At 41.7% G+C, this 21898-nt stretch overlaps 1 protein-coding gene across 1 annotated transcript in view; it reads right to left on the reverse strand.

The window, feature by feature from the left end:
• DYTN (dystrotelin) overlaps nucleotides 1-21462 on the reverse strand; it is a 45342-nt gene extending 23880 nt beyond the window's left edge. Inside the window, exons 1-4 of the mRNA XM_082260908.1 lie at nucleotides 21399-21462; nucleotides 19393-19495; nucleotides 12249-12319; nucleotides 5754-5913 (exon numbers count right to left, since the gene is read on the reverse strand). Of these exons, the coding sequence (XP_082117034.1) occupies nucleotides 5754-5913; nucleotides 12249-12319; nucleotides 19393-19495; nucleotides 21399-21433 (369 nt within the window). The 5' untranslated portion in view covers nucleotides 21434-21462. The remainder of the gene's footprint in view (nucleotides 1-5753; nucleotides 5914-12248; nucleotides 12320-19392; nucleotides 19496-21398) is intronic.
• Nucleotides 21463-21898: the final 436 nt, after the last annotated feature.

Below are 21898 nucleotides of genomic sequence, written 5' to 3' on the forward strand. Positions count from 1 at the left end.
GGCATGGCGCAGGTGGTGGAATAGGCATGGCACAGGCATGGCGCAGGTGGTGGAATAGGCATGGCACAGATGGTACAGGCATGGCACAGGTGATGGTAAGGTCATGGCACAGGTGATGGTAAGGTCATGGCACAGGTGGTGGTAAGGTCATGGCACAGGTGGTGGAATAGGCATGGCACAGATGGTACAGGCATGGCGCAGGTGGTGGAATAGGCATGGCACAGGCATGGCACAGGTGGTGGAATAGGCATGGCACAGGCATGGCGCAGGTGGTGGAATAGGCATGGCACAGATGGTACAGGCATGGCACAGGTGATGGTAAGGTCATGGCACAGGTGATGGTAAGGTCATGGCACAGGTGGTGGAATAGGCATGGCACAGATGGTACAGGCATGGCGCAGGTGGTGGAATAGGCATGGCACAAGCATGGCGCAGGTGGTGGAATAGGCATGGCACAGGCATGGCGCAGGTGGTGGAATAGGCATGGCACAGGCATGGCGCAGGTGGTGGAATAGGCATGGCACAGATGGTACAGGCATGGCACAGGTGATGGTAAGGTCTGGCACAGGTGATGGTAAGGTCATGGCACAGGTGGTGGAATAGGCATGGCACAGATGGTACAGGCATGGCGCAGGTGGTGGAATAGGCATGGCACAGGCATGGCGCAGGTGGTGGAATAGGCATGGCACAGGCATGGCGCTGGTGGTGGAATGGGCATGGCACAGGCATGGCGCAGGTGGTGGAATAGGCATGGCACAGATGGTACAGGCATGGCACAGGTGGTGGAATAGGCATGGCACAGATGGTACAGGCATGGCACAGGTGGTGGAATAGGCATGGCACAGATGGTACAGGCATGGCACAGGTGATGGTAAGGTCATGGCACAGGTGATGGTAAGGTCATGGCACAGGTGGTGGTAAGGTCATGGCACAGGTGGTGGAATAGGCATGGCACAGATGGTACAGGCATGGTTCAGGTGGTGGAATAGGCATGGCACAGGCATGGCGCAGGTGGTGGAATAGGCATGGCACAGGCATGGCGCAGGTGGTGGAATAGGCATGGCACAGGCATGGCGCAGGTGGTGGAATAGGCATGGCACAGATGGTACAGGCATGGCACAGGTGATGGTAAGGTCATGGCACAGGTGATGGTAAGGTCATGGCACAGGTGGTGGAATAGGCATGGCACAGATGGTACAGGCATGGCGCAGGTGGTGGAATAGGCATGGCGCAGGTGGTGGAATAGGCATGGCACAGGCATGGCGCTGGTGGTGGAATGGGCATGGCACAGGCATGGCGCAGGTGGTGGAATAGGCATGGCACAGATGGTACAGGCATGGCACAGGTGGTGAAATAGGCATGGCACAGATGGTACAGGCATGGCACAGGTGATGGTAAGGTCATGGCACAGGTGGTGGTAAGGTCATGGCACAGGTGGTGGAATAGGCATGGCACAGATGGTACAGGCATGGCGCAGGTGGTGGAATAGGCATGGCACAGGCATGGCGCAGGTGGTGGAATAGGCATGGCACAGGCATGGCGCAGGTGGTGGAATAGGCATGGCACAGGCATGGTGCAGGTGGTGGAATAGGCATGGCACAGATGGTACAGGCATGGCACAGGTGATGGTAAGGTCATGGCACAGGTGATGGTAAGGTCATGGCACAGGTGGTGGAATAGGCATGGCACAGATGGTACAGGCATGGCGCAGGTGGTGGAATAGGCATGGCACAGGCATGGCGCAGGTGGTGGAATAGGCATGGCACAGGCATGGCGCAGGTGGTGGAATAGGCATGGCACAGATGGTACAGGCATGGCACAGGTGGTGGAATAGGCATGGCACAGATGGTACAGGCATGGCACAGGTGGTGGTAAGGTCATGGCACAGGTGGTGGTAAGGTCATGGCACAGGTGGTGGAATAGGCATGGCACAGGCATGGCGCAGGTGGTGGAATAGGCATGGCACAGGCATGGCGCAGGTGGTGGAATAGGCACTTACCTGGCGACGGCTCGGCTCCCGGCGGCGGCTTCTCCCCTCCTCGCGACTCTGATGTCCGTCCTCTTCTGCTCGGCTCCTGGCGGCGAATTCTCCCCTCCTCGCGACTCCTCTTCTTCGCGGGCTGCGGCGGGAAAGTGACCGGGCGGTGACGGTGAGTGACTGATGCACGCACCGGCACCGCCCCCAACGAGGTCACCATGGATGTCCTGAATCATGATTGGTCCAGGCTGGAGTCTGGACCAATCATGATCCAAGACATCACAAAAGGGGGTGGTGTAGCGCATTTTTCTGCGCTACAGTTACGCCCCAGAAGGCCGCCAATTGGCGCCTCTGCTGGTGGAAAACCCCACCCCCCATCGGCACCAATGCGGCGGACGCCGAAAGAGGGGTGGTGGAGTGCAGAGCTCTGCGCTACAGTTACGCCCCAGAAGGCCGTCTATCGGCGCCTCTGCGGGTGGAAAACCCCACCCCCATAGGCACCAATGAGACGGGCGCCCCTTGTGGGCAAAATTTTTTTTTTTTTTTTTTTTTTTAAATCTTTTTTTTTTCTTTTTCTTTTTTTGGGGGGGGGGGGCGGCGCCCCTGCGCCCCCTATGGGCCGGCCGCCACTGCCTGCATCTCTCAATGAATGGCAAAGAAACTTTTTTGTTACACACATAATTTATATTTGCTATATTGTATGCCGGACACACTATTACAACATAGATTTGACTTACACAAGTTATTTTTCCATTATTCTTTCAAACCTAAAATTATCTATAGTTTAAAATACCTTCTAGAACTACGAGAACAAAACTGTGGTGACTATAGAAAGATAAATACAGACAATTCCATAAAATTACAATGTCAAACCTTAGGTTACCACAAAGGCAAGATAATTTGCATAGTTTTATTAACGAAAAACACCTTTAAAGCCAAGTACCAACTTGTGAACTAACACCAAATTTAAAATTAATCTAAAGAATAAATCTAAAAGCACTGTTAGATCTTCTAAAAGTTGGAATTTTGAAATCTTTGAGATAGAAACAGTAAACTATTATACCCTTTGTACTACATGTTAAAAATGATTTAATAGGGAATGATACATTTGTGTTGTTTTATGGATAGGCAAAAATGAATGCTCCAATGTAAAAAAAAAAAAAAAACTCTCACAATAGTGTTTGAAAGGAGATATTAACAAACATATTTTCTGAAACTTATGTTAGCTGGTTTCAGCCAATTTTATGGAATCCTATAGATTTTAATTTCTCTATTTGGGTGTGACTCCCTTGACTATGGGTGTAACTTATCTAAAGTGGCTTAATATGTGTGGTTTAACCAATGTGTTTTAGGCCCTGTTCCCACTAGTGCAATTTCTTCTGCGTCTGTCATTGCGTTGCCATGAAAAACAATGCAAATCACATTATTCGCTAGATGGTGCAGTGCTAAACAATAATTTGTCCACAAATGATCTTAAAAAAATACAAAATACACTTAAACAAAAAGAAAAAGTCCATAAATAAGTCCCATAAATCAGTATTGCTTGTGATATGAAGTGAATCACTTCTCAAAAGAAAACAGTCTCTAGTGCTGAACTTACTCCCTGATGAAGTCACGTGGCCCTGTGGTGTAATGTATAGGGGAGGGGCTTGATGACATCACAACGCCAGGAGAATGAGGCACCGCGGTAACAATTATCACAGAGTACTGTTTTGAAATTGGCTATTGGATATATCACACATGCCATTACAGTTTGGTGTACTACAAACACCTAGATAGTGTGAGTGTTTTATTTTGTTTTTTTATGGCAATAAACCAGTTTTATAAATTATAAATACAGCTTAATGAAGGCATAGCAAGGAATAAAATCATTGTATGAGTGTGGCCAGGAGTACTGAGTTATCCAAGGATCTGGAAAGACCATTTTGAGTCTTCAATGGTGGGACATAAGCGTGTTTTGACCATACTTCATTGTATGGCCATATACCTCAGGTGAGAGCTCAGCCGGTGAAGGGTGCACATATTGCATGCAGTGTTTTTTGCAATGGGGGATTGACAGTAGAAGAACAATAAGCATGTTTAGCACTGGAGACTGTTTTCTTTTGAGAAGTGATTTACTTCTCATAACAAGAAATATTAATTTATGGGACTAATTTATGGACTTTTTGTGTTGTTTAAGTATATTTTGGGGTTTTTTTTAGATAATTTGTGGACATATTGTGTAGCGCGGTACAATAAGGTTTGAAGCATTGCACAAACGCATTTATATGAGAGTGTGGTGGGTGTGGGCAAAACACAAGTGTTTATTAAACATCCACATAGAAGTTTGCAAGATTACATCCATATTTTAATTCTCAATATGGTGTCCATTCACATAAATGCAACATGGTCAAGTGCAATTTTTATAAAGGTGCAGGTGCTTTTTTTGTTGCAGCATAGTGCGTTTTTCTCCCCATAGACTTTAATAGGAGCTCATGGAAAAATCATTTTAAATGCCTTCAAAACATGTTCTGTGTTTAAAATCCAGGCTTCTCCTCTTACAAAAAAAAAAAAAAAAAACCCATGAAAAAGCAAAAAAAAATTCACACAAAAATGCGCTAAAAAAGCATTATTATGCAGCTGCACTAGTGTGAACCTAGGCTAAGTCATAATGAACACTGCATAAAGGAGCAAGGTTTTCATTAACATTATAAAATAACAACATTTTTTTCTTTCACCTAGGAACTAAGGTAATACCTCTTGCTAAAGGTCTCAAACTGAAGTCTCCTCTTACTAAAATGCTACTTTTTTCCTACAAGCTTCACCTTTTTCAAAGGCACTACAGTTATGATTCCTATATTATTTTAAAGCAGCGCTGCAAAAATGAAAAAAGGTTTGGATATAAACTGTAAAAAAAAGTTATTAAGGAACTAATACACATTCAATAGGTCTAAATAGTAATAAAATGTTAAATAAAAGTGATTTATTTTTCAAATTTTATTCTGCAATTGCATGTATGCTAGAACTGACAAAATGTGCACTTTAAAGGAGCAAGTCTTTGATTTGCACGTATACACTAACCAAAATACTGTATATTGTAGAAATATTTTGACAATCTATTTACAAGGCTTGATTCACAAAGGAGCTGCTGGTGGCACTCTTGATACACAGAGCAGATAACTTCAGGAAAGTGGACACATCTTATAGCCCTCTACAGGAACAGCACCTTGTTCCTGTATCTAGATTTAAGAAATCACTTTAAATGTGTACATTTTGTTTTACCTTAGGCTCCATGTACACGGGACGTTGTAAATGGCCGTTTAGGAGCAGTTGGGCGTTTTTTTCAGAAGCCCCTGAACCCACCTACATGTTATCTTATCTGTCCATGTACACAGGGTCGTTTACAGTCATTTGCAGGCAGTTGAGTTCAGGAACGTTTTTTGGAAAGCAATTATTTGCGTTCGAACGTGTGTTTCCCGGCGTTTCAAACGCAAAAACGCGACCGAACGAGATGACCCGCGTTTAGCGCTCGCGTTTTTCCATTTTAAAGGGGAATGATTATTTTGACCTCTAGGAACGGTTCTAAACACAAACGCCTGCAAACGCCCGCTAAAGCGGGTGCAAACGCGACCTAACGGACGTTTTAAACGTCCTAAAAATTCCAGCATTCAAAGGGACTTTTAACAACGTCCCGTGTACATGGAGCCTTACAATGCCACAGTATAAAAGGGCCCTAGATTTTATCAACTCTGATTAAACAAAAATAATAAGTACTTTTGCTTTGCTTTGGCAGTACCTGAACATTCTGTCTTAGCTCTTCCAGTTCTTTTCTCAGACAGTCACTGCTGACTGCTAAAGTACGTATATGGGCTTCTATTCTGCAATGATTGTCTTCTTGAGTTTCTTGGAGCACTTGGACAACGCCATTCCAGCGACTTAATTGCTTCCTCAGTAACCTGCATTGCAAAAAAAAAAAAAAAGATGCATTACCTGGGAAAACCTGTCATTCCTGCAGTGATTAATAGTAGCAGAGTGACCTGAGGGGGAAAAAGGATATTAGCAGAACATATCAGTTTGTTCAGCATTGTCCAATGAATCAGAATTCAAACTGTTTATTCTATAAAGACTACTTTATTGTTTGATCTCATGTGGTGATATGAGTTGGTAGAATTTAAATTAGGACAATAGGCTTGTGCTTTCACTTCAAATCAATTCTAACTTTATTTTCTGATAAAATGCAGGCACTGGCTTAAACTATATTAGATTATAAGGAACATGCTGTTATTCAGTCACATGGTCATTATTACACAGATTTTAATATTAATTGTAAAGTACACAATACAGGCGGTCCCCGGGTTATGAACAAGATAGGTACTGTAGGTTTGTTCTTAAGTAAAGCTGAGTGAACACCTAGATGTCCGGGTTCGGCCGAACTTGAAAAAAAAGTTTGGGTTCATGACCCGAAACTTAACCCGAACTTTACCCTGATCCCGAACCCCATTGAAGTCAATGGTGACCCAAACTTTTGAGCACTAAAATGGCTCTAAAAAAACATGGAAAGGGCTAGAGGGCTGCAAATGGCAGCAAAATCTTCTTAAGAGCATGGCAAGTGCTCTGCAAACAAATGTGGATAGGGAAATAACTTAAAATAACATAAAAACATAAAAATAAAAAATAATCATCTTGAACTAGGAGGACGAGGCCCATATGGAGTAGGAGGTTGAGGTGGCGGTGGATGTGGCAGTGTAGGTGGAAGCGGCGGTGGAGGAGGACAAGGTAGCCAACACTGGTTTTTGTTTTTAATTTTAAATTTCTTTTTAAATTAGGGTACACCCCAAAAGAGTGAGAAAGATCAAAAATACAACAATGGCTGGGTAAGTCCGGTATACATGTCTATTCTGCACAAGGTACGGACAAGTCCTGTGGGATCCATGCCTGGTTCATTTTAATGAACGTGAGCTTGTCAACATTGGCTCTGGACAGGCGGCTGTGCTTGTCTGTGATAACGCCCCTAGTCCTGCTAAATACATGTTCAGATAATACACTGGCTGCAGGGCAGGCCAGCACCTCCAAGGCATAAAGGGCAAGCTCAGGCCATGTGCCCAATTTGGAGACCCAGAAGTTGAAGGGGGCAGACCCGTCATTCAGTATGTGTATGGTATATGGTATATGACAAGGAACAGTGATAGTGGCAGGGTTTTTTTTTTCCCCCTTCTGGGTCGTGTCTGGCCTTGGAAAAGGTATGTGTCCCTATTTGTGGGCCGGGCTTTCCCAAGGCTGTCTAAGTTCTGAGGCCTTCTGGTAGGGACGGGGCTGCACTGGTCTTGCCAGGGACCAGGATTCTGAAAAGCCTGTGGTGTATGTGTCCCTGGAGTGGCAGTCCAGGGGTGCCATAATTCACGATGGATGGCATTACTATGAGTATGGCACCAAGGACACTGCACTTCCTACACATGTTTTTCACACCTGCCTCTAGGGCTGGGCCTTTTGGTCAGGAGTCAGGACCAGAGGAATTTTTTATTCCTGGCCGAAGGGCCTGCCATAGTATTGCAATGTGGCACTAACCTTGCACTTCTCCTCTATCCCTTTCCCCACTCTTATGTGTTGTGTGTCTCACGTTTTGTGTTTTTTATTGTGGCGGTACACTTTGTTTTGCACAGCGTGATTAGTAGGGTGTAGGTCCTTAGGCCTGTCCCTGAAAGTCTTGGGAGGGGGTGGATATGGCCTTCTGGCTTGGGTTACCCTCTCTCATGGGGTGTCTCTTCAGGAGAGCCCCACCTAGTACTTGGGGTGGCCTGTTTCAGCAGACCTCCTAAAGAACGGGGCTGCCTGGTTTCGGCCAGGTTAGCCAGTGTAAGTACCCTAGTCCCTGTCAAGAGCCTTGCGCTCCGGGGCATCAGGGTCAGGGACCATGTGTACACCCTGTGCACTTTTTGTGTTTCACTTTTTTGGTGTAAACTTTTTTATGCACCCACCGGGTGATAGTCTGAGTGTCCCTGGTTGTTGTGGCATGCCGACAAAGCTTTTTCACATTTCATACATGCTAACCCTGCCTTCTGAGGTGCTGGCGTGCCCTTGCTGCGTTGGCGACCTTCTCCTCCCCCTCCTCTGCCTTCGCCTTGTGCTTCCACTGTGCCCCCGCTGTCAGGTGGGAATGCCACCAGCATCGCTTCTCGACCTTTTGGCTAAGATCAAGTGTTGTGTCTGTTGTTATCTGTTATCTGGGTGCCACCCTGCTGTGAACATGGTTCCTCCTCCTCCATCTCCTCATCCTCCACCTCGTCATTCTCCAGAACTGTGCCCTTGCTGGACAATTGTGTACCTGGCGTTTGTGGGTGCAGGAACCCACCCTCGGAGCCACTTGTGAATGAATACCCTGAAAGCCTTAGAAATGATCACTGCTCCAGATGAGGAGGCGGTAGAGGATGAGGATGAGGAAGCGGAGTAGGAGGAGTTAGCAACAGGAGGCAAACTGAAGCGCTCTGCAATCCTCAGTGGTGGAAGCCGATGCTTCAAACAAATTTAAAGGGTGTATCTCACAGTAACATAATCAGCAAATGCTGCAAAATTATTAATTTTCCCCTAAATGGGTGTTTATTGAATAGCAGAATAGAACAACAGTATGTAAAAGGGTTTATCTCAAACGTACAGATACAGACTAAGCTGCAATTTAATATCTTTCTTTCCCCTAAATGGGTGTTTATTGAATAGCAGAATAGAACAACAGTATCTAAATGGGTGTATCTCACAGTAACATATGCAGACTAGGTCGCAATTTAATTTTTTTCCCTAAATGGGTTTTTATTGAAAAGCGGAATAGAACAACAGTATCCAACAGGTGTATCTCACAGTAACATATGCAGACTAGGCCGCAATTTAATTTTTTTTCCCTAAATGGGTGTTTATTGAATAGCGGAATAGAACAACAGTATACAATGGGTGTATCTCACAGTAACATATGCAGACTAGGCCGCAATTTAATTTTTTTCCCCTAAATGGGTGTTTATTGAGTAGCGGAATAGAACAACAGTATACAAGGGGTGTATCTCACAGTAACATATGCAGACTAGGCCGCAACTTATTTTTTTTCCCCTGAATGGGTTCTTATTGAATTCGGAATAGAACAACAGTATCCAAAGGGTGTATCTCACAGTAACGTATGAATGAAAATTTTTTATTTTTCCCTTTAATTGGTGATTTTTGAAAAGCGGATTAGGACACATGAGTGTCTAAAGACTTTATCTCACAGTAACATATAAAGAAAAAAAATGGAAAAAAAATTTCCCTTTAAATTGGTGATTTTTGAATAGCAGATTAGAACAGCAGTGTCAAACGCTGTATGTCACAGTAAAATATGAAGGAAAAAACTTTTTTTTTTTAAATCCAGATTAAGCAGATACATATGCACTGAGCTTGCATTACATGGCCGCTACACGCCGCATGCCGCCCACCTAACAGGTTGGATACTGTTGTTGTTCTATTCCGCTATTGAATAAAAACTAATTTGAATGAAAAACTGAAAAATAGTGATTTTTCCCTAAAAACTGAAAAATAATTATTTTTCCCTTAAATTGGTGCTTTTTGAATAGCAGATTAGAACAGCAGTGTCTAAACACTGTATGTCAATGTAAAATATGAAGGAAAATTTTTTTTTTTTTTTAAATCCCGATTAAGCAGACACATATGCACTGAGCTTGCATTACACGGCCGCTGCACGCCGCACGCCACCAACCTAACAGACTGGTAAAAGTTTTTTTTTTTCTCCCTCCTCCTCACTGGGCTCAGGTCAGGGCAAAAAGATTGTGCACTGCACCCCCACACAATAAAATCGATGTAGATCGCTGTCTGATTAAAGAAGATTCTTCCTATTCTTTCCCTGAAAGCAATCTCCAGCCTGCCCCTACAATAATCTCCTATCTCTCTCTCAGCAGCATCAGGAACCTCTCCCTACAGTAGTTAGAGCAGAGTGACGTGGCGCTATGTGACTCCAGCTTATATAGAGGCTGGGTCACATGCTGCACTGCCCAATCACAGCCATGCCATTAGTAGGCATAGCTGTGATGGCTTCTAAGAGCACACTAGTTAAATGCTTGTTGATTGGCTGCCCTGCAGCTGTTGAAACCGCGCCATTAAAACCGTGCCAAAACATGAAATAAATTACCAAACAACGGACTGTATCCTGGACATACAGTAAACTGTTCGGGTCCGGGTACCAAACACCCAAAAGTCCGGTACGATCCCAACCCAAGCCACTTAATATTGTGTAATCACTCCATAATACAATGTCTGCAGTCTGTGGTATACCTAGCATGTTTGTCACTTGGGGGTGAATAATGTATTAACATCCCCTTAGCTATATAACAAACTTATTTTCAGTAATTATGAAATTCAACAAATATACAGTAATTGTGAGAATAAAAGTGAAGATTGTAGTACGGTGGTCAGTTGGGATGTGCCTCCTTATGTCGGCGGTTAATGAAAAAGTGTATTCTTAAACCAGTGGGACATCTAGTGCCTTCATGTATTTATGGTTCTTAGGGATAAGCAAATCTGCCTAGGTAATTTGGCAAATCCTGTTTGAAATTCAACAAGTCTTTCCTTAGCTGCAAATCCTATTACATGGAGATATCTTTTTAAATTCTGCAAATCGTTAGGGCTAAGAGGCAAGTTATTATTAAAAAAAAGTCATGGGGAGCCAGGCACTGCTATATGTGACATGTATGTACCAATGTAAAAAATGTTTTTAAAAATACAGTACAGCAGGGAGAGAATCCTTTCCATGTGGCTTCAAGAGCAACTTGCAAAAAACAGAAAATCCTTTATATTATAGGCTTGGGGGTGCAGTAAAGTGCAGGTGGTATTATGGAATAATACAATGTCCATGGACTGCCTCAGGGACAGCATACTCTGGCAGTGCATATTAGGCAGTAGAATGTATTTTTTCCTGTCCCTGTTATCGCAGATTCAAAATTGTCCTGCCACTGGTCAGTTTCTATCAAACACTTTTAGAGTTTTAATGAGCAAGACTGGGATGAAATGTACTAGAAACTCAGGGAACTGGTAGATTTGTTTTCATTCAAGAATTAAGAGATTGCTTGTGATAAAACATTGAAAAGGTGACCAGCATCAGTGTAAGTCTAAGCCCAAATGTGCTAGAGACACAGGATACAAGTGTAGCATGGCCCTCTTAAGAGCTGCTGGATAGGATAGGTCTTCTGTTCTTTTCCTCAACCTTCATAAGAGCTTCAGCCCCTATGACACACCAAGTTAAGGTAGGGAGTCTATTTGTCCCAATATATGGCTGCCGTCTCAAACTACATTATCCAGGATTCTCAGTGCTCTAGATAGAAATTTAAGGGCTTGCTTGGCTTTGGCTCTCTCCCAGCTGGCCGGAGGAGAATAGTGCAGCAGAGGCCCACTTTTTTTAATGAAAACCTTGCAACCAAAAGAAAGGGGTTTACTAAGGATGGGACCACACCTAAAAGAGACCAATATCCCCGAATCCACCACAAAGTAGGACAAAAAAAAAAAACCCTAAATAACAAGAAAAGTGCAGTAAATGAGTTTGCTGCTTGATAATAGCATGTGCCTTTATACATTTTAAACCTACTTTAGTTGTCCTACAAATATTCCAGAATAAATTACTTGTAGACTTTATCATCTCTACTTATGACCAAATTGTTAGGAAACTACCAGAAGTGGGTTTTCCAGCTATGTGGTCTTCAGCAAGGAACTGATGCTGTTACTCACAATGGTTTCCTAACCTCCCTTAAATTCTGTCTACACTGGCCTCTTTTTGACTTCTGCTATGTTACAAGTTTTGGATTTGAGGCATGGTATCCCTGGCAAAAAGTTCTGTTACTCTCCCTGACTTTTGACTCTTTCACATCCCTAGGCACAATCTGTGCCTGAATAACTTTGACCCCTGCTTTGTTATACAGTTATTATTTACATTATCTTCTGGTTAAATTCTGTACATTCAGGTTTTCTTCAGACAGCTCGACTTCTAGCCTTTGCCTGACCCCTCAAGGACTATGGTCACTTTGCCTAGGTTTCATTTGCTGACATTTTGGCTGCAAAATGTGAAGTACTGTGCAACTGTGGTCTTATAGTCTGGGATAATGCCTGTCCCTTACAAAAATCCTCTTAATATCAAGACTCCTGCATTTATGACTGCCTGATGTTCACTTGTATGAAGGCAATTATTGCATACACATTTCCCCGAATAGCATGGAAATTGAATCTAATGGATGAAGATAAGACAACAATCAAACTGCTATAAATGGCTTACCTTCGCTCGGTCTGGAGATCGCTTATAGATTTCTGTGTCTTCTGGAGCTCTGTTCTGATAAACTGAAGTGCCTAAGTTAAATAAAAACAGGCCATTATTTGACATTTTAATCTTTATTTTTAAATACAAGGGTACGATTTTGAAAGAAAATTGGTGGATATGGCAATGCTTACAACAACAAAAAAAATTGTAAAAATATATATATATATATATATATATATATATTAATAAAAACAAACGTACAATGCATTCTTGTATATTTTGTTTTCTGTGTAAGGGTAAAAAGTTTCAGATAAATATCAGAAAACACGTGTGTGACTGTGTATGTTGTATGTGTGTGTGAGGAGAGGGGTGGTTGATAATAATATTAATATTAATAACACTGCCTGATTTAGTGCCGGTTCACATATATGCGATGCATGCAGAGCTGAGACGGAGCTGTCATCCGCCTGCTTAGCAGGGATCGGCAGATCGATCCCCCACTGAGCAGAACGGCTCCATTGACAGAACAGAGCCGTGTGAAAGGGGCCTTAGGCATCGCTCCCTTGCTGACAGAATCGGGCATATTTTTCTCTCAATATAACATTGCTGCTCTAGCATCAGGAGAGAAACAGCATGGAAAGAGATGAGTGTTTTCATTGCTCTCTTTTACATTGGAGCCCTGGTTCACATATGTGTGATGACAGACATCGCATGTGATTAGGAGTGCACTGCTCTGCAAATCAAATGCGAAATCTGTGTGATGCAAATTCAGCCATATGTAATGTTCTGGTACCTTTGGGTACCCTAATTACTCTTTCATAAGTGTATGCGCCCCACCATTCTCTTTTGGTAAGGTGCGCATACACCTTTAAGACTGATGCTGTCATCACTGAGCGCCGGACTGGATGGCTATTTAGATTGCCGGCTCTCACTCACATGTGTTCGTTCAAACTGCTTTGTGCCTTGATGCTAACCTGTCTTGAAGCTCTCATGCTTGCAAGCATACCTCGCTGTCGGAACCACGCTGCGCTGATCCCTGTATCCCGCTACCGGATCATCCGCTCTTGCCGAACCTCTCCTCTGCTACATTGCTATTAGTGATAAGTACCCCACAGGGGAAACCTCTATAACCTTCATACTAAAGCTTACACTATCTAGCTCTGCATACTAAGGACTATTACTACATCTGCATTATCTAAGATTGCTAGCTCTTGAACCTACTACCACCTGTTCTTGCACTGGGTTGATCTCTCTTGTATGTCCACCTGCTACTCTGTCATCTGCTACCATACATGATTGCTAAACCTATCTGCATCCCATCTGCTACTATCTTACTTTCAAGAACATTTCCTTTCAAGTGTCTGTCATCTACCATCTCTACCCAACCTGTCTCTTCAGCCTATCATCACTGTGTTACTATATACATAAGCCACTCTAGGAAACATCTTATTGAGTGTGTGTATTTACTTGCTGAATTGAGATCATCCACACATGATGAGTCATTGGGAGTTGGGATTAATGTCTCAGCGTTTCTCTACATGACTACTGAAGTGGAATATTTCTGCAGCTGAAAATCCACATCATACATAAAACGCAAGAGCGTTACACCATACAGATTGTATGGCTGAATTTGCATCGCATTTGGACACAACTCGCACAGGATACTTTTTTTGGTCCACACCAGAATCGGATCGCCTAGGTGTTCACACCTATGCGATCTGATTCATGTCCAAACTGACAGTTCGCACTGCAATATGCGAACTGATCTGGGGGTGTCATTAACTTTGTGAACTACCTGCGAGTTGAATGCGATGCGGGAACCCGCAGTGGATTCGCAGGGTTCCCGCATCGCATATATGTGAATTGGCACTAAATAGGTGAAAAAAATCGAAAATTGTTTACCTAAAATGAATGTTTTTCTTTTGCATCCTCATGTAAACCTGCTGTAGGTCAGCTCCACCCTTTGACCCTCCCAGAACATTCTCCTAACCAGTCCTTTTAAACTGGCTGGTGTACAGATGTTTCATAGCTAGACTTGCAATCCCGAAGGGTGGGAATGCCATGAGGATGCGCCAGGAAAGAAAAATTACAGTAAGTATAAGTAAACGATTTTCTATTTTAATGGAGCACCACATGTTAGTCTACTGTGGGATTAGCAATCAAACAAAAAAGAGAAGGCAGGAAAACAAAGGATAACACATGGACACTGAATACAGGTGCATCTCATAAAATTAGAATATCATCAAAAAAGTAATTTATTTCTGTAATTCAATTCAAAAAGTAAAACTCATATATTTTATATAGATGCGTTACACACAGTGATATATTTCAAGCATTTATTTATTTTAATTCTGATGACTATGGCTCACAGCTAGTAAAAACCCAAACCCAGTGTCTCAGAAAATCAGAATATTACATTAGAACCAATAAAAAAAGTTTTTTTAATACAGAAATTTTGGCTTACTGAAAAGCGTGTCCATGTACAGTATAGTATGCACTCAATACTCGATCAGGGTTCCTTTTGCATGAATTACTGCATAAATGCGGCGTGGCATGGAGGTGATCAGCCTGTGGCACTGCTGAGGTGTTATGGAAGCTCAGGTTTCTTTGATAGTGGCTTCAGCTCATCTGCATTGTTGGGTCTGGTGTCTCTCATCTTCCTCTTGACAATACCCCACAGATTCTCTCTGGGGTTTAGGCCAGGCGAGTTTGCTGGCCAATCAAGCACAGTATACCATGATCATTAAACCAGGTATTGGTACTTTTGGCAGTGTGAGCAGGTGCCAAGTCCTGCTTGAAAATGAAATCAGAATCTCCATGAAGCTGGTCAGCAGAGGGAAGCATGAAGTGTTCTAGAATTTGCTGATAGAAGGCTGCGCTGTCTTGGACTCGATAAAACACAGTGGACCAACACCAGCAGATGATATGGCTCCCCAAATCATCACAGACTGTGAAAAATTTTGCATTACATTTGGAATTCAAGGTCCCAGAGTCTGGAGGAAGAGTGGAGAAGCACAGAATACAAGTTGCATGAGGTCCAGTGTAAAGTTTCCACAGACCGTGACGATTTAGGGAGCCATGTCATCTGCTGGCAATCAAAGGGGGGGAGGGGGGGGAGACGGCAGGATGACGGAGGCATGTAACCTGACCATGATAAGGATCAGCAGCCATGATTACCATGGTCAGCACAGACAGAGGGACATTGGAGCTTGCAGGATCAACCAGGCTTTTTTTAGAACATAGAGAGGGACAAATGACACAGCACAAGCACTATAATGTGTTTCCTGCTGTGAAGGATCAGGGTCTTTTTATTTTTTTTTTATTTTTTTTTTTTTTAGGGTTACAACCACTTTAATGTCACCATATTCCGGCACCACATAAATTGATATCTGTTTTTTCTTTACTTTTACATAGTTGCTTAGTATGCATACAGCAGCAGCAACCCAATATGATTGATTTCCACACCAAAAACATTTTGCTAAACTTTTTTTGTGTAGAAACACTAATTTGACATTGGAAGCAGAAGAGGCAATAAAACCATTTACTATTTACTAGACTACAGTGCAAGATAGAGAATCTATGCAGTTTTGATCCTCCTAAAATATGTAAATACTAGAGTATGCTTTTTTTTAGCACAACAGGCCAGAAAACGAAATGATTAGCAATTGAACAGTATGTACTCCTTATTTAGTAAGATTATATGTCAGAGGGAGATTCAGCAGACCTGATCTGGGATAAACAAATCACAATATATTTTTTCTCAGACTGTATACCTAAACAATTGTAAAAAAATTGATGCAGCCTTCTTGGAGCATTTTTGCTATTTCACTATCAGAACAGCTATTTTCTAAGAAGATGGAAAAATGGAGCGGTTTTGAAGGACACCTTTTAATACTTTCTTGTATAGGCTGCAATTTTTGGAAGGAGAGAGAGAAATCAGATTGCACCTTGAAATATATAAAATGTGTCCTTTCTTTGGCAGACTAAACTTTGAAAAAATTTGACGCTTTTTAGCACAGCTTTAGGCAAAACGGTTTCAATTTATGAGCGCTTGAACAGGCATCCATCAAAGGTATTTTTTTACACCAACGATAGAACGATGGAAATAGCATACAGGTTTGCACCACAGCTAGAAACCCTGTTTGAACAGGCTGTAATTTCTGAGACCTTAAACAAGCATTTTGAATTTAAAATTGTCTTTTTTGGACACCCGCAATAAAAATAGTATACGTACAGGTGGAAGTATGACCATTAAAAACTCACCTATAACACTTTGATGAACTATCTTCAAAACTTTTGTTGTCAATTATTGCTAATTTAGAGACTTTGTTATTTTCATCCATCTGTTTTTATATTTACCTATGCATAGAGATGAGGGTTTTACTAGCCTGTTTAGGTATGATGTAGGGTGGTCTCTTTAATACTAACATTGTCTGATTATGTGATGTGGACACATAGGTTCTAGCGGCAACACTTTTAAAAGCTTGATTCATTATATAGATTAAGTCTTAGGTCCCTTTTGATACATAACACATTTTATCATACAACTGCACTAGAGGTATTTTTACTAATTACTAATCATTTGGGCATCCTAAGTTAGGATTTTTGAGAGACTGTGCCACATTAATTTTGTAACTTGTGAATTCAAGTAAAATTTCTCAAAGTTACCAAATGCCTGGCCTGAAGTTCCTTCAAAGGGGTCCACATAAGCACCCATTAAAAGAACAGGGCTTGTACTGAAAAGGGGGATGAAGAGAAGAAGGGGGCTGGCCACTAGGAATGATCAAACTTTTGAAAAGTTTGGTTTGACCAGAACACCTGAATTTCCAGAAAGTTTGGTTCGGATTCCAGAACCCCATTGAAATCAATGGGACCCAAACTTCGGGAATCAAAAAACCTAAAACCTAATAAATGCCCCTAAAAAGTGCCTAGGGTTCTGGGTCATGCCCCAGGGACTATGAATCAGGAAAAAAAAGTTCTTAAAAATTGTTGTTTTTGATAGAGAGCCAATTATTGAAAAAATTATTGAAAAAAAAAATTAAATTTCTTTGGATTTAGTGTCTGGGGGTCTAAAAAGTGTACCTGTGAAGTTTCAGCTCTGTAGCATGTCCAGAACCAGAAAAAAAAGGTCGTTTGTATTAGAATTAATAAAGAACAGGGATATGGCTCCGCTATTTTCACACCTTGCCGGTTTTGTAGCAAGCGTTTTTTTGGGCATTTTTGGGGGGGTTATTGGAGGCAGGCATAACATCAGAACTTCTGTGTAGGGGTATATATACACACACACACTTATATGTATATATACCCATACACATATATAGGTGTGAAAGTAGCAGAACACTATACTTGCGCTAATAAAATAATTAACACCAATATGGCTCCGCTCCTATCACACATATATATGTGTAAGTGTAAAATACATATAAGTGTGTGTGTATATATACCCCTATATAGAAGTTCAGATGTTTTGCATGTCCAGAACCAGAAAAAAAACAGATTATTTTTCTTACAATTTCAGTAGCGCAGGGATGGTGTTACCCTCCTTTCATAAAGTGCAAATAAATGCACTATATAAATTAAGACTTTTGAAGGACTCTGTTCTTGCTTAGTTGGATGTTTTGGATTATTTATGCAATTTATGCACTTTATTTATTTGCACTTTATGAAAGGAGGGTAACGCCATCCCTGCTCTACTGAAATTCTAAGAAAGATAATCTGTTTTTTTTGTGATGAATTTTAATTTATGTATAGTTGTCACTGAGGCTTTATCAGAGTCAGGTCACCCTAAGCTACGGTCACCCTGACATGGCAGAGTCAGGTCCCCCTAAACTACGGTCACCTTGACCTGGCAGAGTGGGGTCAATCTGGCATGGCAGAGTCAGGTCACCCTAAACTACGGTCACCCTGACATGGCAGAGTGGGGTCACTCTGGCATGGCAGAGCCAGGTCACCCTAAACTCCGGTCACCTTGACATGACAGAGTGGGGTCACCCTGGCATGGCAGAGTCAGGTCACCCTAAACTCCGGTCACCCTGACATGGCAGAGTGGGGTCACCATGTGCTTCCTGTAAGGGGTGTGGAATTTTGCACAATAGCTGACTAGCAAGCACGTATACCTGCTATAGATATATCAGCAGTGCAACATGCTCACTAGACGGAACCTAGTATCCCTAAAAAACTAGATTATTGAATCTAACTATAGTGGTATATAGTATCCTAACTACACTGCATATCCCTTTCCCCACACTAAAAGAACAGCTCCATACAGCAGAAGATAATTGCAAAATGACACTGGAGCTTTACAAGCAATGCAGCAAACGTTGTAACACAGCAGGAGAAACACAAATGCTTCCACTCTCTTCCAAAGTCTCTGTATCACAGTGTTAGAGGTTAGGCAGGGCTATGTTATATACTGTGGGGCGTATTCACTCCTGATTGGCCTCTGGTCCCCGTAGTCACTCCAATCACGTTCCTAGCAGACTCTTGCCCCCTCATTGGCGTTTACTGACGTTTCTGGGCCAATCACGGGCTTTTAAAGCCCACTTCCTGTCCCATTGCATTTTGGGCGGTTCTGGTGACCGAATTCGAACTTTTACCGCAAAAAGTTCGGAATTCGCCTGAATTTCGAACACCCAATATTCAGGTCGAACCGATGGTCGACCTGAATCGTTTGATCATCCCTACTGGCCACCATGAAGGGTTATTGGTGCAGGGGAGTTAGCATGAGATGCATTCATGCCACTGTTGTCATGGGTAACCAGTTGAGTGGTGTGGAATGTTATAGCAGCAAGCCAGTGGGAAGTGAGCCACTTGGCATGGGGTAGCGTGGGGGTTGGTGAGCTTGACCCCAGCCCTAACGTTCAGTACCCCACATATTTGGGACGGGAAATGCTGCATTCGCATGGAAAGAGAAAGTTTACAGTGACATGGGAAGAGTGCTTAACAGCTACTTGGCATATTACAGTAAACTGTGCAAGGTAAATGGCTCTCTTTTCAAGTTGGGATGCTGTCTTAATGCTGACATCCGCATGATCGCTGCCACTATGCCTCTGCTCCTAGCCATTTTATAGCACATTCACGAAGGTCCCCACGTTGGGTGACAATTCCTGCCCATATGTTCCTGAGATCTATGATTTCTAATGAGAAATACAATGTATTGTACCTGCATTGATGGTGGCTCAAGGGATTCAGCATAGTTCATTTCCTTTTCCTTACAATCTTTAGACAATTCTATGCATCCTGTTTTATGTTGCAAAATAACTGCACTGTAAAAATATAAAAATAATGGGTATATCATGAGTAGCATATAATGAGTAACAATTCCTAGGTAGACTATGTAAGTTTTGGTAGGAAGTTTTGGAGTAAGCCCCCATTCACACTTGAGCATTTTTCTGTTCAGTTCCCTATGCCTGACTATGCCTGACTTTGCTCAACATGCACAATATCATTCTTTCTAAATGTCTCTGTTGTAGGCTCAATCACCTGACAAGTTACGTCCTGCACTCAGAAAAATACATGAGCTTTTTCTAGTGTATTCAGGCATTTTGCCTCCATAGACTTCAATGGTAGCGCCTGCAAATGCACATAGAATGGGCTGTCCTAGGAGTGCAGTGGGACAATGTGCAAATAAGGTGCACATGCACAATGCCTGGCATCGCATGTCATAGTATAACTTTGGGCAAAACTGTATCTAATTCCAAAATGTAGAGAAGGGTATTCCATAACTTTTCACAGTTTATGACAATGTATCCTATTTGATCAATTTGGAGGCTGGAAAATCATTATTTTACTTCATCAGGGGTGAAGCTAAATTTCTCAAGGCAATATAAAGTACCATAATAGAATACAATATACCAAATGCAATGTGAACCTGGTCCTCAAACATTTCTGTGTTATTATTAATACCTACCTGGCACAAACTTTTTTTTTTGTTTTAGATAAAGTAAGAGGGGATTTTGTAGTTGTTACCCTTGTTGTGCCTATTATTGTTATACTATTATACTTTAGAACTACTTGCCCTAGTGACGATGTCTCATTCAATGGTATGTTGGGCAGAGGTCGTATCAGTGACATCAGCACACCCACCAGGGCATTGGATCCCGATCAGTGCTCTCAGCCAATTGCATAGAGCGCTGAGTGCAATGTTCTGGTGGGGGGCAAACAAAAAAAACTTGTTTAGTTTGTACCAGGCTTTACTGAATGGCTGTTTATTTTTTTCCCAATACTTGTGAGAATATGCCTTTTTTAAAATAAAGTGTATCTTGCTAAATGAGTACCATACTCCGTTCCCTCCTTTCACACGTACCCTGCTCTATATGAATATGCTGGATTAAAAATTTGCAGAGAGATCCAGAGATCCTTACTAAGGGGCCAATTGTTATGAGCCTTTCTAATGGGAGCCATGTTTCATACCCAAAGTGAGGGGTGTTCTCACTAAAGCAAGGCTAATAAGGTCTTAATATCTGGAAAGAGGCTTATTTTTTACACCTATGAGCAGAGCACTAATGAGTGATCACCTGGAGCACTAGCCAAATAGGAAGTGCACACGTGGAGCACCATTTTTAATATCCATTCTTAATATCATCATTTTATTTGGGACTTTATTATATATACACAACGTTTTTGGATTTTGCCTATCACTTTTGCATGCTAGCACAGACTTTATGAATTTGAACAGTTTTTTGATTATTTATGATTATGATGATTTTGTTTATTATATGCACATGAACTGTTATTTATGATTTTTTTGGTACTTTTTTGCACTTTATGGTTACTGGTTGCATGATAGCGCTTATTATAACAAATTTGCCTATTGCAACTATTATAAGTTGAGAAGCACTTACAAGCATTTTAAATGACAGCGCAACATTTTCTCCCTTAATATATATTTTCATATTGGTATGTGCAATACAGTGAGTGCAGCTGTTGGTATCATTGAATATTGGCACAATCTGTAGAATATTCACACTAAGCGCAGAAAACAGTTAAAATAAAAAAAAATGGTGATATGTGTTGTATGTAATTAGACTGAGTGCAATAACATTTAACCAATGAATTATATCAACTTATTTCCTGAATATATGCCATAAAATATGCCATTACATACATGACAATGCAGCAGTTATGCCTTTGATGGAAGAAAATATACAAAATTACATTTTTACTTACTCCTTCTTGTCCCTCACTGGACTGGCTCTCTCCATGTCTTCCAGTCCCCAGCAATGTTTTGTGGTGATGGTATCTGCAAAATATACAAATCAATATATAATTGAATTCATTTAAATGTGCTGTAAACTGCTCCCACAATAACAATTTCTCTAAAAAAAATAAAGGGTAAAGATGTGTTTATTATTCCTATTACCATTCTGGGAATTAGAAAAAAATACAGTTTGCCTGGTTTAATTGCTGTCTGTATCTATGTTAGGGAAATGTATCTTCTTTCGAGACAGGAAGTGCTAGCAAATCTCCAACTGGGATACAGACAATAAAAAAGAGTAGATTGTCAGTACTATTAAATAAAACAAAACATTTTTTTTGAAAAAGGTAAAAATTGTATTTTGTTCCCCAAAAAATTACAATTTGCTTCAGCTGCACAATGCTTTAATAAACTAAATACCATCCAATTCAGATTTCAATATACGTTGATAAAAAAAACAAAAAAAAAACAG

The sequence above is a fragment of the Pelophylax lessonae genome, assembly GCF_965119305.1.
Source record: "Pelophylax lessonae genome assembly, chromosome: 6".
Classification (NCBI taxonomy): Eukaryota; Metazoa; Chordata; class Amphibia; order Anura; family Ranidae; genus Pelophylax; species Pelophylax lessonae.